The 20435-nt window shown below is 37.9% G+C and overlaps 3 protein-coding genes across 3 annotated transcripts in view; 2 read left to right on the forward strand and 1 right to left on the reverse strand.

Annotated features, from left to right (window-relative positions):
• Window positions 1-1645: 1645 nt before the first annotated feature.
• LOC134656263 (mitochondrial inner membrane protein OXA1L-like) lies at window positions 1646-2959 on the reverse strand. Its single transcript, XM_063511780.1, has one exon. It carries the CDS (start codon window positions 2889-2891, stop codon window positions 1710-1712), a length of 1182 nt encoding a protein of 393 aa, XP_063367850.1. The 5' UTR covers window positions 2892-2959; the 3' UTR covers window positions 1646-1709.
• A 305-nt stretch (window positions 2960-3264) lies between these two features.
• LOC134656497 (U3 small nucleolar RNA-associated protein 15 homolog) lies at window positions 3265-7687 on the forward strand. The gene is made up of 4 exons (XM_063512057.1): window positions 3265-3471; window positions 3561-3659; window positions 6111-6293; window positions 6483-7687. Exons 1-4 carry the CDS (start codon window positions 3358-3360, stop codon window positions 7668-7670), a joined length of 1584 nt encoding a protein of 527 aa, XP_063368127.1. The 5' UTR covers window positions 3265-3357; the 3' UTR covers window positions 7671-7687.
• Window positions 7688-8897: 1210 nt separating this feature from the next.
• Window positions 8898-20435, forward strand: part of LOC134656280 (DENN domain-containing protein Crag) — a 60737-nt gene continuing 49199 nt past the window's right edge. The window contains exons 1-5 of the mRNA XM_063511799.1: window positions 8898-9108; window positions 9266-9432; window positions 16818-16982; window positions 18798-19037; window positions 20011-20098. Of these exons, the coding sequence (XP_063367869.1) occupies window positions 9306-9432; window positions 16818-16982; window positions 18798-19037; window positions 20011-20098 (620 nt within the window). The 5' untranslated portion in view covers window positions 8898-9108; window positions 9266-9305. The remainder of the gene's footprint in view (window positions 9109-9265; window positions 9433-16817; window positions 16983-18797; window positions 19038-20010; window positions 20099-20435) is intronic.

The raw sequence follows: 20435 nt of genomic DNA on the forward strand, positions 1-20435 counted from the left end.
CTCTAGCTACGCCACTGGGTGTCTTCTTTCTTCTTTTTCCATCCCCTTTTCCCATTATTTGGGTTCGGGCCTCCTCACATATTTGCGCCAAAACGTTCTATCTTGGGTTGTCGATTCTGATACATGGGCTTGCTTGAGCCCATTATTCGAGCGGTCCAACAGTCTCACTTTTGTGGGCTCATTTTAGACATAAGGAATCGCGATGGGAACAACAAGGCACAGTTACCCAGGAAGATTAACATCCGAATGCGAGGTATGTTATTAAAAATCTTTTCAAGATTGTTAGGTATTGTATTGTTAAAGTTTTGGTACCTCCCAACATTTTGTAAGTTGATAATGTAGGTAGGTAGGTACCTAGTACCTTAGTTTAGGTAACCTAAACTAAGGTGCCTAGTACCTTAGTTTAGGTAACCTAAACTAAAATGATGTACTTTAAGACGCCTAACGACTTAGGTATCTTAAAAGCACTGCGTCCTTAATAATTCACTGTAGGTACCCTACATACCAATAAGAATTATTCACATCTAGGTACATATTATAAGAAAAAATAACTAAAATAGTGCGCCTCGAGCAATATTGTATTTGCGGCTTGCGGCTTCATAGACATTTCTAGCTGAGCACCGGGTCATTTTCCACTACAGCGAACCTAATTAGGTAGATAAGCTAAGCATACATACCTAGAGGTATGTACCTATGTGCTACCTATAGATACACACATACCTAATTATAATAATAGGTTGAATTAATTTCCAGAACTTCCTACCTTGTTTGCATTAGGTAAATTACCTATTATAATAGTATCACCACAATGACATTGCCTACATAGCATTACTAATATATATGTATAAGTATTTATTCCTATCTTGCCTTGTAATCTCCAGAAATAACTCGAAGATCGTAACTTTAGGTTATGCGATGTGACTATGCTGGCGGAAAAGAATTTTGTATTGGAAAACTTCGCTCATATATTGTCATATTTCACTTTTAACGATGGTGGATAAAGTGCCTAAGTATTTGGTATTTTTCAGACGCGTTTCGCGCCTCAAGTTCAGGTATCGTATCATTACGAAAATAGGTAGGTACCTTACCTACTTATCATAAGTAGTATAAGTAGGTACCGTAATTGACGCGTAAGAAAGCAAACAAATCTCTAATTATGATGTGTCGTACATAAGATAAGACGTGAGGAGCAGGTAAGTCAAAGACTGACAAGTAAATATTAAAATAAAGTAATAAACAATAAGTACCTAGTTGAAAAAAAATAGATAACTGTTGAAAGTGATGACGTATCACCAGGGTCAAACAAGTTGTTTTGAAACAACCTTTAATGGCTTTAAAAGTAGTAAGTTATTTTACACGATTGAATAGGTTTTACAAAAATGTCGCGTGATTTTTGTGTTTCTTCATTTTTGAATAATAGTAAAGTCAATTGTTAGCAGTTAGCAGTACAAGTTGTATCTACTAATTCTACTACAACTAGTTACGCCATCTAGGATTATTCTTATAAAATAGTTCCAAAAACGTTAACGAACGGAAAGGGCCATAGATGGCGTGGATTACTACAGTAAGTACTGAATTTACTTATACATACCGTGCTCACGTGTATAAAAATAATTCTGTTAGTGTGATAAAGTAAACAATAATACAAGACTTTATGTCAACATTTATTTTTTGTATACTAAAATAATCTACAGACTAAATACAATAAATCATTTTGATTTCGCTTGTACATTAGAAAGCTTTGTAGGATCATATTTGTATGTTTTTTGTAAGGGTCCTTTTCCTGCCTTGGTAAAGATTAGCTCATCTACCCTTTGTCTCTCGGCCAGCTCTTTGGAGATTTTCATATTAGTCCAGGAATCTTTGGCACCCTCTACAAAGCCCTTTTTCTTAATCGGCAGGGCTTCGGGAGTGTGTTTCACCAGTTTAGGAATCTTAAGGTATTCTCTAACAGCAGGTACTTTGAGGACTCCCACCTGGATCAGCGAGATGAAGTTACTGGAGCACCAATAAACAAGGATTGCTCCGGGGAAGTTAATTGTGAAAGGTATCATGACTATTGGTATGGCCCGCAGGAAATATCTCATCATGACCATGTTGGAGGCTTCCAGGCGGCCTCCGTCTACGCCCAGCTCTATTGTTGCCCATAATGTGGCACTGGTAATAAGGGGGAGTAGGAAGTACTGGTCAGGTACTGTTAGATCCATAAACCAAGCTAAGCCCCCATAGGTCATGCTCTCAACAGGGCAGTTTGCCATTCCTCTCAAACCCATAAAGAATGATATGAAGAAGGGAGCCTGGGCCAAAGGCACCAGCATATTCTTCAAAGGATTCAAGCCTTTTTCTTTCATGAACATCATCATTTCTTGAGCGTAACGGGCGGCCTCTAATTGATTACCAGACTGCCTTGCTTGAGTCATCTTGACTTGAAGCAGCTGTATTTCTGGCAGGTTGTTATTCATAACTGCAGTGTTACGTTGCGCCATAATGACTAGTGGGAACATGGCGACACGGACGACGATGGTACCTATTAAAATTGCGCCCCACCATGGAATATCAAGAGAGACGTGTACGTATTCTAAGCATTGCTGCACCATGCCGACGGGGGTCCAGCCGCCGAGGCCTAAACTTGCGAAAGTAGGTTCTCCATTGGCGGCTAACGACTGTACTGTCTCCGCTAATCCATCAGGAATCTGCGGCACTGGCGGTGGCTCCGGGATAGCATCTACTAAAGCAGTAGTCTTGCCTGCATCGTTGCCTGATGATGAGAATCGCACGGATCCAGCTGATGCGTATACATAATAAGTCTTCACTTTTCTAACCTCAAACTTGTCCCTAAACAAATTTAAAGTTGCGCTGCGGCACCCATGGCGACTCAATAATTTGAACATTTTTACTTAATGCCACTTCTATCTTTAAAATTGAATGGGTTAATCAAAATGCAACTTCGATACACGGCATATTCAATATACAATATTAAATTATCTTTTCATTTGAAATATTCCTAAATTCTAAAATAAAATCATAACCCGATACGATATAAAGTGACACTAGCGAAGTGACAGATGACAGAAGACAGCAAGAGAAATGACAGACCAGAACATTGTTCAAGATTTTATAACAAACACTTAAACAGCTTTATACTATGCGGCTTAAAAACCTAGAATTCAATCATGGTCCAAACTACAGTATCTTTCCAACTTGTCAGCTCTAGATTTCACTTAATGTTTTTAGCATAATTCGGACATCGTTGGTGACAGTTGAGTTGACATTTACTAATTGAGGTTAGAATTCCACGCGAATTTCTAGTGCACTGTTTTTGTTATGAAATAATGAAAGTTTAATAATAATATCACAATGGCGAAAACTCCATCAACAATAGCATACCCATTCAAGAAGACCAACAAAAAGTTATATGCACCGCCCAAGGCTCAAGAAACTCAAGATTCACTATATTGGAAGAAACTTGGGGTGAGCTATAAGCTCAGTGTTAAGAATATTAACATCTGATTATTATTCCACGTTTAGCAATATACATCGCTTGTTTACATTTGTTTTAGTTGCCAGTCCTTGTCAAAGAATATGGAGCCATAGACTACTTGGACTTTTGTCCAGTGCAGCCCTATTATTTTGCCGCCACATGTTCCGTTAGAGTTCAGGTAAGCGCTAATCTAAGAATAACCATAAGCTGCAAAGCTATCTTTCTTATTGCTACAAAAAAAGATTGTCACAAAGCTAATTTACATTAAGTTAATATTCCTAGTTTTTAACCGCCTTCAAAAAAAAAAGGAGGTTCTCAGTTTGACCCGTATGTATGTATGTATGTATATTTGTTCGCGATTATCTCGCGTTTGGCTGAACCGATTTTGATGCGGTTTTCAGAAAAGTGTTTCTTACATCCCGGAGAAGGTTTTAGTATACATAGATCTGAGCTGATGCTGAACCCTGGCTGTACCTAGTGGAACTCAGGTTTGGTGCAACATAGGCTCACGCTGTTTTGGTCATCCGACACGCCTTGATGAGCACTTGGGAGAGCAGTACCCAAGATAGAGCTGATGCTGAACCGTGGATGTACCTAGTGGAACTCGGGATGTACCTAGTGGAACTCGGGATGTACCTAGTGGAACTCAGGTTTGGTGCAACATAGGCCCACGCTATTTTGGTCATCCATCATATCATACTCAGCACTTGGGAGAGCAGTGCCCAAGATAGAGCTGATGCTAAACCCTGGCTGTACCTAGTGGAACTCAGGTTTGGTGCAACATAGGCCAACGCTATTTTGGCCATCTGTCACATCTTGATGAGCACTTGGGAGAGCAGTACCCAAGATAGAGCTGATGCTGAACCCTTGCTGTACCTAGTGGAACTCAGGTTTGGTGCAACATAGGCCCACGCTATTTTGGTCATCTGTCACATCTTGATGAGCACTTGGGAGAGCAGTACCCAAGATAGAGCTGATGCTGAACCCTTGCTGTACTTAGTGGAACTCGGGTTTGGTGCAACATAGGCCCACGCTATTTTGGTCATCCGTCACATCTTGATGAGCACTTGGGAGAGCAGTACCCAAGATAGAGCTGATGCTGAACCCTTGCTGTACCTAGTGGAACTCAGGTTTGGTGCAACATAGGCCCACGCTATTTTGGCCATCTGTCACATCTTGATGAGCACTTGGGAGAGCAGTATCCAAGATAGAGCGGATGCTGAACCCTTGCTGTACCTAGTGGAACTTAAGTTTGGTGCAACATATGCACACTTTGTTTTGGTTAACCGACTTGTCGTCGTGTGCCTATGTTGCAGAGTTCCACTAGGTGGGTCGATGAACTTTTTTCTAACTGCCTTTAAAAAAAGGACGTTCTCAGTTTGACCCGTATGTATGTATGTACGTATGTATGTGTGTATGTTTGTTCGTGATTATCTCGCGTTTGGCTGAACCGATTTTGATGCGGTTTTCAGAAAAGTGTTTGTTACATTCTGGAGAAGGTTTTAGTGTACAGTACATGGATGGTTTGAAAAACCAATTGGACCCGGTAGGTGGCGAAGCTATCGGTATACCTACCAACAAATTTATGTTGCTGAAACCGATTTAGATAAAATAGTGGGAGTGGGAGTCGGACTCGGACTGGGACTGGGAATGGGAGTGGGAGTGGGACAACATTACATATACATACATACAAATCGTTTAGCACCAAAACGTCATATTATGTTGTGTCGCGATTATCATCGAGTTAGGCCATCACCAACAGTAGGTAGTTACTAGCCCAAAACTAAATGGAGAGCCTAACTAGTATTTTAGCCCAAAACCTAAAATAAATGAAGTACCTACCTATCACTAAAAAGTAAAAAATAAAATAAAATAAATAAAATATAATTAAAAAATTAAAAATAAACAAAAATAAAATAACTTAATATAATATCTTTTTTAAAAAAAGGGAACCGCCTTCAAAAAACCAACCCACTGAAAAGTACAAAATAATTTTTATATGGCACCCCTTTACGTGTCCAGTCCCTATCCCGTCGTAAAGCAAAATTTTGCCAAAAAGTAATGAATACCTAATAATAAGAAAATTAATAATCATCCGGGTAATTACTTAGTTTTTGAAGGCGGTGCCAAACCAACAAAAACAGTCTTTACTACCAATCAGAAAAAAAAATACGAGTACGTAGTACCTACAAGAACTAAATTAATGAGTAAACTACGTAAGTATGTCTTTATAATGCAAGTAAGTGCAGCGTTCTTCGTTGTCTAAAATATCGGTTCTCAAAATTTTTGGTTGTAAGTGCAGCGTTCTTCGTTGTCTAAAATATCGGTTCTCAAAATTTTTGGTTTGGCACCGACTTCAAAAACTAAGTAATTACCCGGATGATTATTAATTTTCTTATTATTAGGTATTCATTACTTTTTGGCAAAATTTTGCTTTACGACGGGATAGGGACTGGACACGTAAAGGGGTGCCATATAAAAATTATTTTGTACTTTTCAGTGGGTTGGTTTTTTGAAGGCGGTTCCCTTTTTTTAAAAAAGATATTATATTAAGTTATTTTATTTTTGTTTATTTTTAATTTTTTAATTATATTTTATTTATTTTATTTTATTTTTTTGTTTTTTACAGGTATATGATCCAATAACGAAAGTAGTTGCCAAGAACCTGTCTCAATTTGTAGAAGGTGCTTATGGGGCAACCTTCAGGGGCGATGGCCGTCTCCTGGTGGCAGGCAGTGAAGAAAAGGTGGTCAAGCTCTTTGATGTCCAATCCAAAAACGTACTTAGAGTGTTTACAGGACATACTGCACCCGTAAGTAATTAATATTTAATATTAGTACCAACAAGATAATCCTTTTGTAAATAAAAATTAAAACCCAACTTACCATGACATATTTTGGCAGTTAGTTGTACTATTAGATGTAATGTATACTATTAGGTATAATTTTAAACTAAATGAATTGTATCTGTTAAAATAATAATGTTATCATTCTATTCACAGGTCCACAGGACGTTCTTTACAAAGGACAACTTAAAAGTTCTTAGTTGTTCAGATGACAAATCAGTTGGCCTTTGGGACATTGCTACAGAAGCCCGAGTTGCCAACTTTACAGAACACACCGATTATGTCAGAGCAGGTGCCACAAGTCCAATCTCGCCAGACATCATTTTATCTGGTGGCTACGACAACATTGTCAAAATGTATGACTGTCGGACAAACGAGACTGTACTCACTGTCAACCATGGAGACCCCATAGAGTCTACACTTTTCCTACCATCCGGAGGTATATTTGTAAGTGCTGGAGGCACACAAATCAAGGTTTGGGACATTTTCAATGGTGGAAAACTACTCTCTACCATTTCATCACATCACAAAACGGTGACATCCTTAAGGTTGTCCAGTAACAATAGTAGGCTCATATCTGCATCGTTGGACAGGCATTTGAAGTTCTACGACATTTCAACATTTGGTGTTGTTCACAATATTGACTTTCCAAATGGAATTCTTAGCATGGCTATATCTGACCGTGATGATGTGCTTGCTGTCGGGATGGTTGACGGTGTTATATCCATCAGCAAAAGAGAGCATTCCAAGATCAAGAAAGCTGATACAGATGCAGAAAACAAAACAAGTTTTAAATTTGTATCAGACTTTAATGAACTATCTAACATTGATTTATCAGTAACTAAGCAAAAGATTGCAGCTGAACCCTTAATGGAGAAATATTTAAGGAAACATGAGTACTCTAGAGTGCTCGCTACAGCTATTTCAACTGCTTCCAAATATCCAACTCGAAATGTTGCAATGCTCCAAGAACTGCTGAAAAGGAACGTCTTTCACATGGCTTTGGGTGGCATAGATGATCACCACTTATACAAATTACTTAAATTTATACAGAGAAAATTAGGCGAAACCATGTTTAACAGAACATTGATTGATGTTTTAAATGTCGTCATTGATGTATATGGCAACCAAGTACATCTTTTGACTGAAGCGAACCAGATTCTCTATAAAAATATAGCTAAAAAAGTTCAAGCTGAAATTGAAGTGTGTAAAAAGGTGAGTGAGCTGGAAGGAGCTATCAATTTGTTATTAGCTGGGGCTCAAGTGGGTACAACTCCTGTGGACACTAATGAGATCCTAGCTCCGTCAGCTGTTGCTCAGAAAGAAATTGTTATTGATGTATGATTAAAGAACTCTTAAAATATGTGTTTTTTCTTTTGTCTTATTGTTTAGACATTAAGGATTGCAATGAGTCCAAATTTGTACAGCAATGCAGGTTTATATTCAAATTTCGTCAAGTAGACGAAAACTAGCACTATGATCCTATAAAATTTGTAATTTTTCATGTGAAAGAAAGGAAGGGATATGTGACTGATTAATCGGTCTTTGGCTTTGAACCTACGGTGCGGATATGTCGGTCATTGGCGTCCAAAAGGTTAAGTCATCTCTCACGGCCCGTTTTTTCGCATAAGTACACGGTCTATCTATATAAAAGGTCTCTGCCCGCCGCAGACGTTCGGTTCGGAATTTCCATTCGGTTTCCGTACGGAACGACAGGTGACAACGGGACGTCACTCTACAAATGCATAGTGCTGTCTCGCTTGCACATGTCATTCCGTACTTGTTCCGTACCATGAATCTAGTATTTTAACTGGATCAGGCATGAAGGGTGAGGGGGATCAGGGGGAAATGACGGAACGGGGTAGTCTTATATTGGTCAAGCAGATCTTGACAGTAGAAAAAGGCGGCAAATTTGAAAAATGTAGGCGCGAAGGGATATCATCCCATAGAAAACTTGAATTTCGCGCCTTTTTCTACTGACAAGATTTTCTTGTCCGTCTATATGTATCTTTCAGTAGGAGTAGCAGCGAAAGCGATGTTATTGTTTGTCCTTGTCAGAGTCGCACTTTTTTTCGTTCCCCACCGTACGGATTATGGTGGGCAACAAATAAAATCGACCAATTATATTGCGTATGTTTTGTCCCTCACGGACGCACGCGTATACCACATCTATTAGAATCCTACCATCTATGTTCCGTACGGAAAATTCCGAACGTCTGCGGCTAAAAGCCCTTACACACTATCGTACTGCACCAAGGTCATGGTGCGCAGCATCACTAAACAGATATCTCATTCTCGCTCTCACTTATGGGTGCGACGCACCAAGGTCCGCGGTGCGGTGCGATAGTGTGTTATCACTTTACAGAAGGCCTACCGCGAACCACGTTCGACGTGTTGCCTCCCTGTCACACTTACGTATGAATTCACAAGTGCGACAGAGAGGCAACACGTCGAACGTGGTTCGCGGTAGGCCCTCTGGTTGTCCCGATGTTTGGGCGATCACCAATGATACGTTACTAACTTCACTTCGTACCGTCGTACCTACAGTACCTACACGCTACACGATTAGTCGTCCAATCTGAAAAGCAAAAATGACGTTTGTGATGCACCTGTGTTTTATTTTATTTAATCAGTGAATGGTTGTTTAAAAACGCAATAACTTATTAATGTTTAATAAGAAAAGTGAGAATGTTTACTTCATGTATAAGCCGTCATCTAAAACTAGCCATTGGCAATAAAACGAACTCATAATTCACTTAAAGGGTTTCAAACCATGTTATTGGTAACAACCTTTACGATTTGTTATTTTATTCGTGTTATTGGTTATATTCTGGTTTGAATAAATGTTAAACAATCCTCTTGGATGGCGAAATAAAGTGAACATAATATAAAAATGTGTCTAGGGTTCTTGTAATTTGTTTTTCTGATTTTTTTCGTAGTGTGACTATTTTCAAGGGTAGTTGAAGTTAAATAACAAGTATGGATGAGAAGAGAGTGGCGGATTACTTCGTGATCGCGGGGCTGCCCGAGACGCCGGAGTTACTGGACGATTCTGACTCTGGACACCTGAAGGGATACAGTACAAAAGCTCCAATAACAGATATCAGTAAGTGTTTCCTTTATTATTCTTGCTAATAAATTCAAGTTCAGAAAAGCCTAAATCAAGCATTCCTAGACCTACATTTCTTACATTAACCTTTTAAGGCTATTTATGTTGTAATGGGCTTTATAGGTTATGGTAAATATAACATATACATATGTATGTTTCACTATATGAACCCTTTTCATTCTTATGTACATATATATGTCCTGTTGTGTTGCAGTTTAGTTTTAGTTAAATATCATCTTTTTTTTTAGTGATTGCGCCTTTGTCTTTATTTATCTATCTAATACTTTAACAAGCAATTCTTGTATATTTATTTATTTATATGTATATATATTTCGGGGTTCTTGGGAACGGCTCTAACGATTTCGATGAAATTTGCTATATGGGGGGGCGAAAAATCGATCTGGCTAGGTTTTATCTCTGGGAAAACATGCATGTTTAAGTTTTTATATGTTTTCCGAGCAAATCTCGGTCTCCCAGATATTTTTTTTTTTTCTTCCTCGCGTTGTCCCGGCATTTTGCCACGGCTCATGGGAGCCTGGGGTCCGCTTGGCAACTAATCCCAGTCTCCCAGATATATTAGAATAAAGTCAGTTCCATTACTTACCTATGCCAGTAGATTTAGGTTAGGACCAGGGATGTTGGACGCGGTTATTTAAAGGCTCACATCCGCGGATGCGGATGTCAAGATTAGGTACTTAGAAAACGTCAAATATTTAATTTTTAGTATTTTTTTATTAAAAAAAAAAAACAATACGTTTAGTATTTGAGCAAGAATATAGGTGCATTATATTTAAAAACAGTAACTTGGCTGACTTTTCTGGATCTAGAAGATTTCGTTATAGGTAATGACGAAATTACCTAGGGACTTGTTCGACATCTGCATCCGCATAAGCTCCGCATCAATTTTATGCGGATGTTGAAAATAATGCGGAAGTTCCGCGGTTGCGGATGCGGATGTTCGCAACATCCCTGGTTAGGACAGTGTTCTTCTCACTAAGTCAAGCGCTTCACACTTTACTCAATTCAGAATCCTAAAGGTGTTAGCGCATCTAGCAAGTAATCATTGTAGTCTGACTGCATAAATTTGGATTTCTTTTTGTACGATCTTTCAGTTGTCCTAAGTAAGGTGTGTGAAGCGTTTAAGTAAAATAATCACAATGACCAGTTGCCTTTTTAAAGACCCAATACAAACCCATTGATTCAAATTTGATAATAATGTGTTTTTATGGCAGGCAATGCATTGAAAGCCCAACTGTTTGCACTCAGAATTTTTGTTTTGATAAACCTTATCATTTAGTTACATTATTTTAAAAATAATTGGATAGTTGTGTGTTAAGTTGATAGTGCTTGTTATTTATATAGCAGCTACATCACTACATGCTAATTGACTCTGTTTGGTCCCAGGCTTAATGATGTTAGGCTGGCTGGACTAGCCAATCCCCTCATGCAAAATACACCAGGGTCCCTTTTCTCAAAAGCTTGTAACTACCGTCACCACTGTGTCTAGACTGCCAGAAGACTGATGACGTGACTCAAGTGTTGTTGCGTCCGGAATTCGGACTTGAGAAAAATATTTTTTGGTAGTTTGGGCTCCATGCACAATGGACAGATCAATTGTTGGTTGGCAGAGCCTTTATCTGACAAAGCAATCAGTGTATACCACTTTATTGATCTCTCCCTTGAGTAGGGAACTATGTAAGCACCCATGAGGCTGACATGTTCACCTAGAGTGTCCAAAGCCTCAATAAAAATCAGATTGAAAAAAAAAAATTTGTAATACAAGCGGATGTCACTTTTTGACAGTTTTTGTTAGAAAGGGACTTCCACTTGTATTACAAGTTACAAGCTTTTGAGAAACGGGCCCCTGTTGTTGACTTGTAAAAATCTGTCCTTACAACAATATAATTAAATGGTGTGCTGCCAGCCAACAATCTCTTATATTCGTTAATTTCTTCTTAATACTCTCAACACATGTATTCTAAGAAAATATTTAAGGCTGCATACCTACTTGCTATTAATTTTCATGTTGAAATAAAACGATGTAAATGGTTTTTATCACATTTAATGAATTTAAAATACATCCTGACGTTTCAAACCCTCTACACCATGGTTGAACGGGACACCCCCATGGGAATGGGAGACGGGGCATTTACATAATTTTATTAAAGTGTCATTCAATAGAACTTGCTAACTATGTAAACAAACCGCCATACTAAAATTGACACTGAATGTCAATTTACTAGTAACTTTTGTTTACATAGTTAGCAAGTTCTATTGAATGACACTTTACAGTAACTATTGAAATAACAGAAGACAATATTATTTTAATGTTATTCAAATACAATTTCATTATGTTAAATTAAAAACAATTTACCAGGGTCATTATACTTATTACATATTCTAACCATGTCACATCAATATGTGCGACTGTTGCATAGTGATATGCGTGCATAAAAATATTTAGTACAGTCACCTGCAATAATATGTTACTCTTCGAAGGCTGCTATAATATGTGACACACTCTTATGGCTCTACAAATAAGGTCGTGTCAGATATTTTTGCGACCTTCGTTGTGTAACATATTATTGCAAGTGACTGTACCATATTGATGAGAATAATTAATATCAAGTGTTTTAAGTTATAGCTCAAATATTAATAGAATAATATCTTCTGCCCATAACTTGGTATTCTATATGTGGAATGATGATTGATATTATTGATGACTGATAAAAACTATCCTATATCCTTCCCACCAAATTTCATCTACCTAAATTGGTTCAGTTGCTTAAGTTTGAAGTGATAAAAGACAGACAGACAGAGTTACTTTTATTGCATTTTTATTAATATTATAGTTGGTGTAAGTTAAGAAGTCGATTTTGACAGTTATGAATTAACCCTTATTTATATGACACTAAGGCCGTCAGTAAAACAGTAGGTCTTAGTTTACACCACAGACTTGTCATTTTCGCTTAATTCTATGGTTTACACATACAAACAGCTTACATTACAGGTAACTTAAAAAAAAAATAGGTAATCAAAATGCGAGTAAAAAGTGTGTTTATATACTGCAAAGTAGAAATCTAATCATTAGCAACAATTTATAGGGTTCCGTACCCAAAGGGTAAAAACGGGACCCTATTACTAAGACTCCTCTGTCCGTCTGTCTGTCTGTCACCATGAACCGTAATAGATAGACAGTTGAAATTTTCACAGATGTATTTCTGTTGCCGCTATAACATCAAATACTAAAAAATACGGAACCCTCGGTGGGCGAGTCCGACTCTTGTCCGGTTTTCTATTTTACAGTGCATAGGCATTTTGTCACATGCAAAACCGGTCTGAGATGAACTAGATTTGTGGTCAGGCACAGGCATCATGTTACAGCTGCCGTTACCGTAATTGATACAACGCAACCATAAATCATAACTACATATGAAAGAATATACGTACGACGAACCTATTTCACATATTTGAGCAACAATTTTATTTATTTATTTAGGCCTAACCATCATTCATTCATAACATAACTTCCCAAACTCAAGTTAAAATTTTACGATCGCAAAAGATAAAAAAGTTCTGACAATTTGGAATCTTATGCTTGCACATAGAACCGAAGCCGAAAAGATTTTTTTGCATGCTGCTTCTTAGAATATTATATATCGATTACAATATTTACGATATGCCTCCTGTTATAAGTATAAGTGTGACATAACTTACAGACCGCGTCACCCCATAGACCAGCATAAGTTGACCTCCGGTTTCACTTGGTTATTGTCAATCTCACGAATCTTATTATACTACGGAAAAGCTCACAGTAAAAATAAATATTTGGTGAATGCATAGGCTGGTAAGAAAGGCGCTGGTTTCCTGTCTTTGGTAACTAGTTTGCCAGCTTTTGAGGCAACTAGGCTTCCTTAGCGGGAACTTGACATTGTAATGAATCACTCGTTTTCATAAAACAGCTATGTACTAAGGAAACCTTAATGGGACTGATAATATTTACTTAATATTAGGATAATGGGATACTTATGCACAAATCTCTTAATGTTTAAGTTGAAATCACTTAAAAAAAATTGCACACTGCGATCGTGACATACAAAAATATGATGACTTTTTTTACATGTAACGAAAACTGAAAAAAAGGTCACGTAACCAATTTAAATTATTCAATGACGGAGCTGTGGGATACCAACTGGTAAGCACGTAAAAAACGTACCTACAAGAAATGAACCCATCGCAAACGCACAAATAACTGTTCACGTGGGGTTCAACACTTTTCCAAAAACAAAAGCTATTTGGAAGTAAATTAAAATAAGTGGCATTTTGGCCACTTATTTACGATACATTACGATATATTTATATCGTACACTTATTTGAGCATATCAAGAGATATTGCGATATATTTGGCCACTTTGCCTGTCACTATCTATTTGATGCTGATATACAATATTGTAACCATAATACGACTAGGTACTCTTATGCACTACTCTACTTATCTCCCTAGCTTGCATATTCTGTAATGGCGTACAATTTACTGTTAAGTAACAAATTACCATAAACCATTTGCGTGGGCCATGAGACCTGATCCTTAGATGCTCTTATCGACATTACGTCACTATACGTGACACTGAGCAGCCTGTAAATAGATCGGTTCCTGCATATTTTTTACCTAAGGTAATAAATAAAAGCAAGGAAGAAATAAATAAAATTTATTGGTGTGCAATAAGACGTTTCAAATGAGCAATAATGAATGGATTATAATCATTGTTTTCTTGTTGAAATTGCAACACCCGCTAAAAAAAGTTACAATACAACCTTTTTAAGCTTTGCAACCTTTGAAGAACTAAAGTGTGTATTTATCACAAAGACTTTCCTGTGGGTAACTTTTTAGATAATTGGGAACATTTAATTTTATTCGTGGCACAACACAAACACACAATTCACACAAATACAATTAATTCACACAATCGCGCCTACATTCTCCTTTCCGTAGAGGTTCTAATCTAAAATTTAACGCAAACAATTCTTTATCTGAAAATATCATTTTCAATATATTTTGTTTTTAAGATACCGCCATCGCCATTAGCCGCCTTGGCTTAGGAGGGCAGTACTAAACTTCTTTTTCAACATTTTTTAATACGATGCAAATTGTAACCTGTTATTTAAAGGTATGTATAAGTAAAATTTCTGCTTAAATATATATATATTTAACTGACACATCTTGTATAGGTGATCAAGCACCCTATTCTATCCTATCAGAAATTATTGCAGGTGTGCTGCATGCATAGGAGAATGTTATTACATGTGGTCGATCGGCGTTTACATTCACAATACGTTTTGTAGGCAGTTGCCATGTCTAATATAATTTGAACTGTCTGTTTAAGTGTCTAAATTTATGTTATGCTATGAGATACAAGTAGTGCGATACAGTTTCTCCCATCTCTTTGATACAATAATAAATAAATGAGGCGCGAAGCTTATTTGCCAATGCCACGGCTAGATTTTTTCGTTTTCGATAAGACGCAGCATATGAGACACCCATGAGGCCGAGCGATTATTTCCCGAAAATCGAATTTTACTGGAAGCAATATTTCCATTCGTAAATTTTACCATTTTATTCTTTCTCACTCACTAGTTTCCTTTCCCGGAAGCATTTTAACCAATTCGCATATTTTCCTATTATAATTATATTACAATAGCTTATTTTCCTGATACGTTTTCAAACCATTCGAATAGTTTGGATAACTTTTCTTATTATCTGTAATGTATATCAATATTGTTCAATAAAATATGTTGGTTCTGCCGCTCGCCGGCCGCTGCCGCGGCACGCTCGCTTCGCTCGCTCGGCTTCGCGCACTGTTTTGGTCGCAGTTCACCTAACACACTCCTCCTCGCTTCGCTCGTCGTCGTACCTAACTAGGCTCTGTCAAATGACACTTTTAGTGATTGTAAACAAATGAAATATAGCGGGAAATTATGCGAATGGTTAGAAATCCTGTTAGGGCAATAATCTATTAAAAAATAAATATATAGGAAAATATGCGAATTGGTTAGAGATGCTATCGGGAAAGGAACATATTGAGAAATTAAAAAGCGGTAAAATTTGCGAATGGCAGAAATCGCAACTAGGAAAAAACGATTTTCGGAAAATAGTAGGACCACTCATGAGGCCTGGCCTACTACCGCAAAAATCGAAATTCGCAAATTGCGGGCATCTTTCTCTGTCACTCTTATTACGCCTTCATTGGAGTAAAAGAGCAAAAACGCGGTAGCACCACTGTTTCGCACGCGTGTAATAGTAATGCGTTTCGAATGAATTGCTTAAGAAAGAGGTTTACAGTCTTCTGGGAACTTTAAAAGGGATACCGTGTGTACTATGGGTATGACAATGATAAATGATAAATAACCGTAGTCTTCCTTATCAGGCGGGCACTTTGTTAGCTTTTTCAACATCTGTATACCAGAATAATACAACAAGGGCCTGTTGACCCGTGTGATTCATATTTTATTGGTATCATTGATCGATGCATTGAATCAAGAATGTATAAGTTCGTCGACACCGATCATAATGAAACTATGGGTTGTTGTAACGAACACATCAATCTACCCAGTAGTTAACGTTAAATAGCACACAGAAGCAGAGGAACAAATAGGTACCTACTCGTAAATGTTCTTACGGGGATTCGAATACAGGACAAAGTTTCACGGGAAGGATCAATACCAACCATGCTAAAACTTTAGATTGTTAGACCTTATGCCATTACAATACGGTTTAGGAATGATCAGTTTATACTACCTAAACTGTGCTCTCGTAATGTTCGTTTTTTTTTCTATTTGAGTGAGATGACATTCTTACGCGCTAAATGCAGCATTATCTATCATAATAATCCGATTTACAATAAATCTTAAAGGTTGCCGTGTAGGTCTTCAATACAGCTCAATCGTGATCGGCCGGTTGCCCGGTCGCTTAGAAAACTGTGCTATAGGTATACCTACCACACCTGTGTGTGATGTAAACGATCAATCATGTCATACCAATACCATCAGAGTTGACGTAGACCTGTCTATATAATTTACGATTTAAGGTTAGATAACTAGATTTCCGTAAACTTGCCTATTTTGGCACAATTTAGCACATTACATAAAAGGGAAAAAACTGAAAAAAGCTATCCAAATAGGCGGCGCCACTCGATGCATCTTTAATGAATGACCTTCAGAAAACAATAGATGATACAATGAGATTCGAAAAAGATAATCACTATGATCAGGTAGGTATATAGGTATAAAATTTTCTTCTCATAGCAATGTAGACATCATTCGGGATCATCATACAGGACCATCATTATTTTTTCTATGATATTTAAAAACATTCCTCTTTCCAGGTGTCGTATTCCCGAGTCTCGGCGAAACCGTCCCCAATGGCTACGAGCTGATCGAGACAACGCCGAGTGGACTGCCCGCCGACCTCAACCATGGCTCCATACGGACGCCAGAGTGCTTCATCTGCATACGACGGGGGCGGGACAGGGCGCCGCTGGTTGACATCGGTAAGACAGTTGCGATTGGTTACTGACAGGACTGCCCGCCGACCTCAACCATGGCTCCATACGGACGCCAGAGTGCTTCATCTGCATACGACGGGGGCGGGACAGGGCGCCGCTGGTTGACATCGGTAAGATAGTTGCGATTGGTTACTGACAGGACTGCCCGCTGACCTCAACCAGGGTTCTATACGGACATCCGAGATCTATAAAATTGATACAAATACTGGGCAACTACGAACCATTCTGTATACCCCGAGTGTATTAGATAGTAGGTATTAGATTCCTAAATAAACTTACATAATCACGGTTCATATCCCGGTCGATATAAGTCTAGTGAAACTAACCGTGAATCTTTCAAAATTGTTATACCTAAATAAATACTAATAAAGCCAGAAAGCTGTAAAAACAGAATCAGTAAGGTTACAGTAAGTACTCTGAGTGTTACCGTACTCTTTAGTAACATACCTACTACATAATGGGCCGGACTACTTTGATTGATAAATGTACAAAACTACACATTCATATTTTACTGTCAGACAGAGATCTGGCGAAACATTTATATTATGGAGTTAAAACTGAAATTACAAAGTAGCATGAGCGGCTAACGGAAGTTATCATATTCGGCAACAAAAAAAAAACCTATTCCTTACATTCGTTCACGTGTTTCTTTCATAACCACGTCCATGTTTTATTCAAAAACTGCCATGTAATCCAGTTAACAACAAAGTAAAACCGTACTGCCTTTTCTTACAGGTTATTACAGCCTAGCAACGTACACTGCTACTTGGCATGATTATGTAATCCGGTTGATAACGATGATAGCGCGACGACAGCAAATAATGCATTTTTTGTTCAGTTTTTTATCTGGCTTACATTTTACGCTCGGGTGCCCTTTGCGGCCGATACAGATTCTAAACGGAGCGGAATGACATTTGTTAGTTAGGGTTCACAAAAAATTAAACTGATTATCACATCAGTCAGTACTATCGTCCACACCGTTGATTGACAATTTGTAAACTTTATTGTAGAGGCATAAGGACTACCAATGGCATTTTAAAAGTGTTGCGGTTCTGTTTGTACACGCGCAATATGAAGTCGCCGTCTTCTACTTTTGTGTGACGTACATACATATATTAGTTATAGGAGTCTGATGTCCTATTTAGTGGGTCTAATACTTTTGATGATGGCTTTTATAATATCATGTTTTATAACAATTATCAATAATAAAACATTGAGAATGTCACATACATAATTCACATAAATTGAGACCGGGTCACTGTCATGACTTGAATCACCCTTTAAAGGTCACTGGAATGCCAAATAATAAACATTTACGGTCCAGGCCAGGTACTTAAAATAAGGGAATCGTAATATTTCGGCAGTGACCATAAAATACCATAAAATTAAGATGTTGCAATAAACCTTAGGATATATTTGGGTTTTATCTACATATACCACTACATAGCTACATACCTATTATAAAACAAAGTTCCCCGCCGCGTCTGTCTGTTTGTATGTTCGTATCGTAACAAGTACCTGAATGTGAAGGAGTGTTTTGCTTTACTCATGAGCTCATGACTCCTCTTTATCGATTTTGAAAGCTATTACCTAGAATCTAGGCAGCGTCTTGTATTACAAAAAAATGCGATGAATTAAAAATCCTTGAGGGGGAATAAAATTGGTATGAAATTAAATGACAGTTTAAACTGATTATTTTGCCATATAACGAAGAAACAAAGTCTTGTGACACGACTCGCTGGCCAGAGTCTATGGTGGTTTATTTTGCATGGAATTTAAATGTTGCTATTTATTTGACAGGCGTCATGTACGAAGGCAAAGAGCGTCTCATGGCCGACGCCGAAATGGTGCTCGAGTCAGTCGGCCAACGTCTAGCCAACGTCAACAACTCCACAGCTAAGACGTTCATAACGTACCGGCGGGCACACGCCGGCGCGCCGTGCAACGCGCTGGTGGTGGTCGATGTGTGTGTGATCATTGCTAGCAAGGGAGAATTCCCGCCGCACGCCTTCTGTATGATCGCCAAGAACCTTAACAAAGGTAAGACGAACGAAGCTATGAATGACGTAGTGATGGGTAGGACATCAATTTAAAATGAGTTTGTATGAGTACCTCATTTTCTAAAATGAGGTGTTACAATGTCTTACTTCAAATGAGGTGTAGGTACTAGCATATTTTCAGCGTCGACTATTCCATTAATTCCAACAGCGACAACATTTTTTAATGTATATACATATTTATGTATTCATCACTCATCACTTCCTTTATAAATAAATAAATAGTAATATTTAATTGGAGTGCAATTCTGGAGGTTCCGTGATGCGCGCGAGTAAATGAGTAAAATGAATAGAGGAGTGAAGCAAGACATTTTTGCGGTACGAAGTACTGCGACAAATTAACAAAACGAGTGGTACAAATGAGGTGCCTCACGAGTGAGCGACTCAGCACTAGAATGACGGCCCATTATCACCAGCTTATTATCGCTGATTGCTGAGCAAAGTTCACTCTTTGGGTACACCACTTGTTCTCGTCCTGAGCAAATTTTATCCAGAAGTAGAGTATTCCGAATAACTGCACATACCGACATGACTTATCCAGTAGGTATCAAACATTCTATGTCTGTTTTTTAAGGGTTTCGTACCTCAAAAGGAAAAAACGGAACCCTTATACTCCTTATAGGATCACTCGTGCGTCTGTCTGTCTGTCCGACCATCCCCCTTATCTCCGAAACTACTGGGTCTACATTTTTGAAAAAAATACAAAAATTAGTTCTTTACCTATAAATGACAGGAAAACCTATTAGAAATGTGCAGTCAAGCGTGAGTCGGACTTAATGGACGGAACCCTTGGAACGCGAGTCCGACTCGCACTTGGCTGGTTTTTAAATAATGACAATGTTAATTAAATATTAGATACACCAGTTATGCTACGATAAGATATACTTACTTACAAAATATGGCGCCCAAGAGGCCATATTTTTTTAAGTATTAAGTTAATTTGTTTTTAATTGCAGGACTGATGGGCAGTGACGTTTTTCTCTGTTACAAGAAGTCAATGAACCGTCCACCTTTAATAGCTTACAAGCCAGAAGTACTATTTAGGTAAGTTTACTTCCTCATTTTCTACCGATGGTTGGACAATGTCATGGCCATTATTAAATGCACTACAGAACAATCCACGAACGGTATTAGCGAACGAAGTGTTAGCGGGTATTAAATATCATTTAAGAAACGACTGCTATTATCATAGTTCGTTATTAGGAATATTAGGATAAGAAAGAACTCCGCAGAAGTAAGCATTAGATTCTAAATCCTAAATGTCCTTTTCTAAATTAGAAAGTTCAAAAGTACAATTTTGAAGAAAATAAAACGCGTAACAATCATGCTAGTTGAAATTATTTCATTATCAGCGCATAAAGTGAATAAAAATCCTCACCCT

Source organism: Cydia amplana, chromosome 18 (genome assembly GCF_948474715.1).
Source record: "Cydia amplana chromosome 18, ilCydAmpl1.1, whole genome shotgun sequence".
In the NCBI taxonomy this organism is placed as follows: Eukaryota; Metazoa; Arthropoda; class Insecta; order Lepidoptera; family Tortricidae; genus Cydia; species Cydia amplana.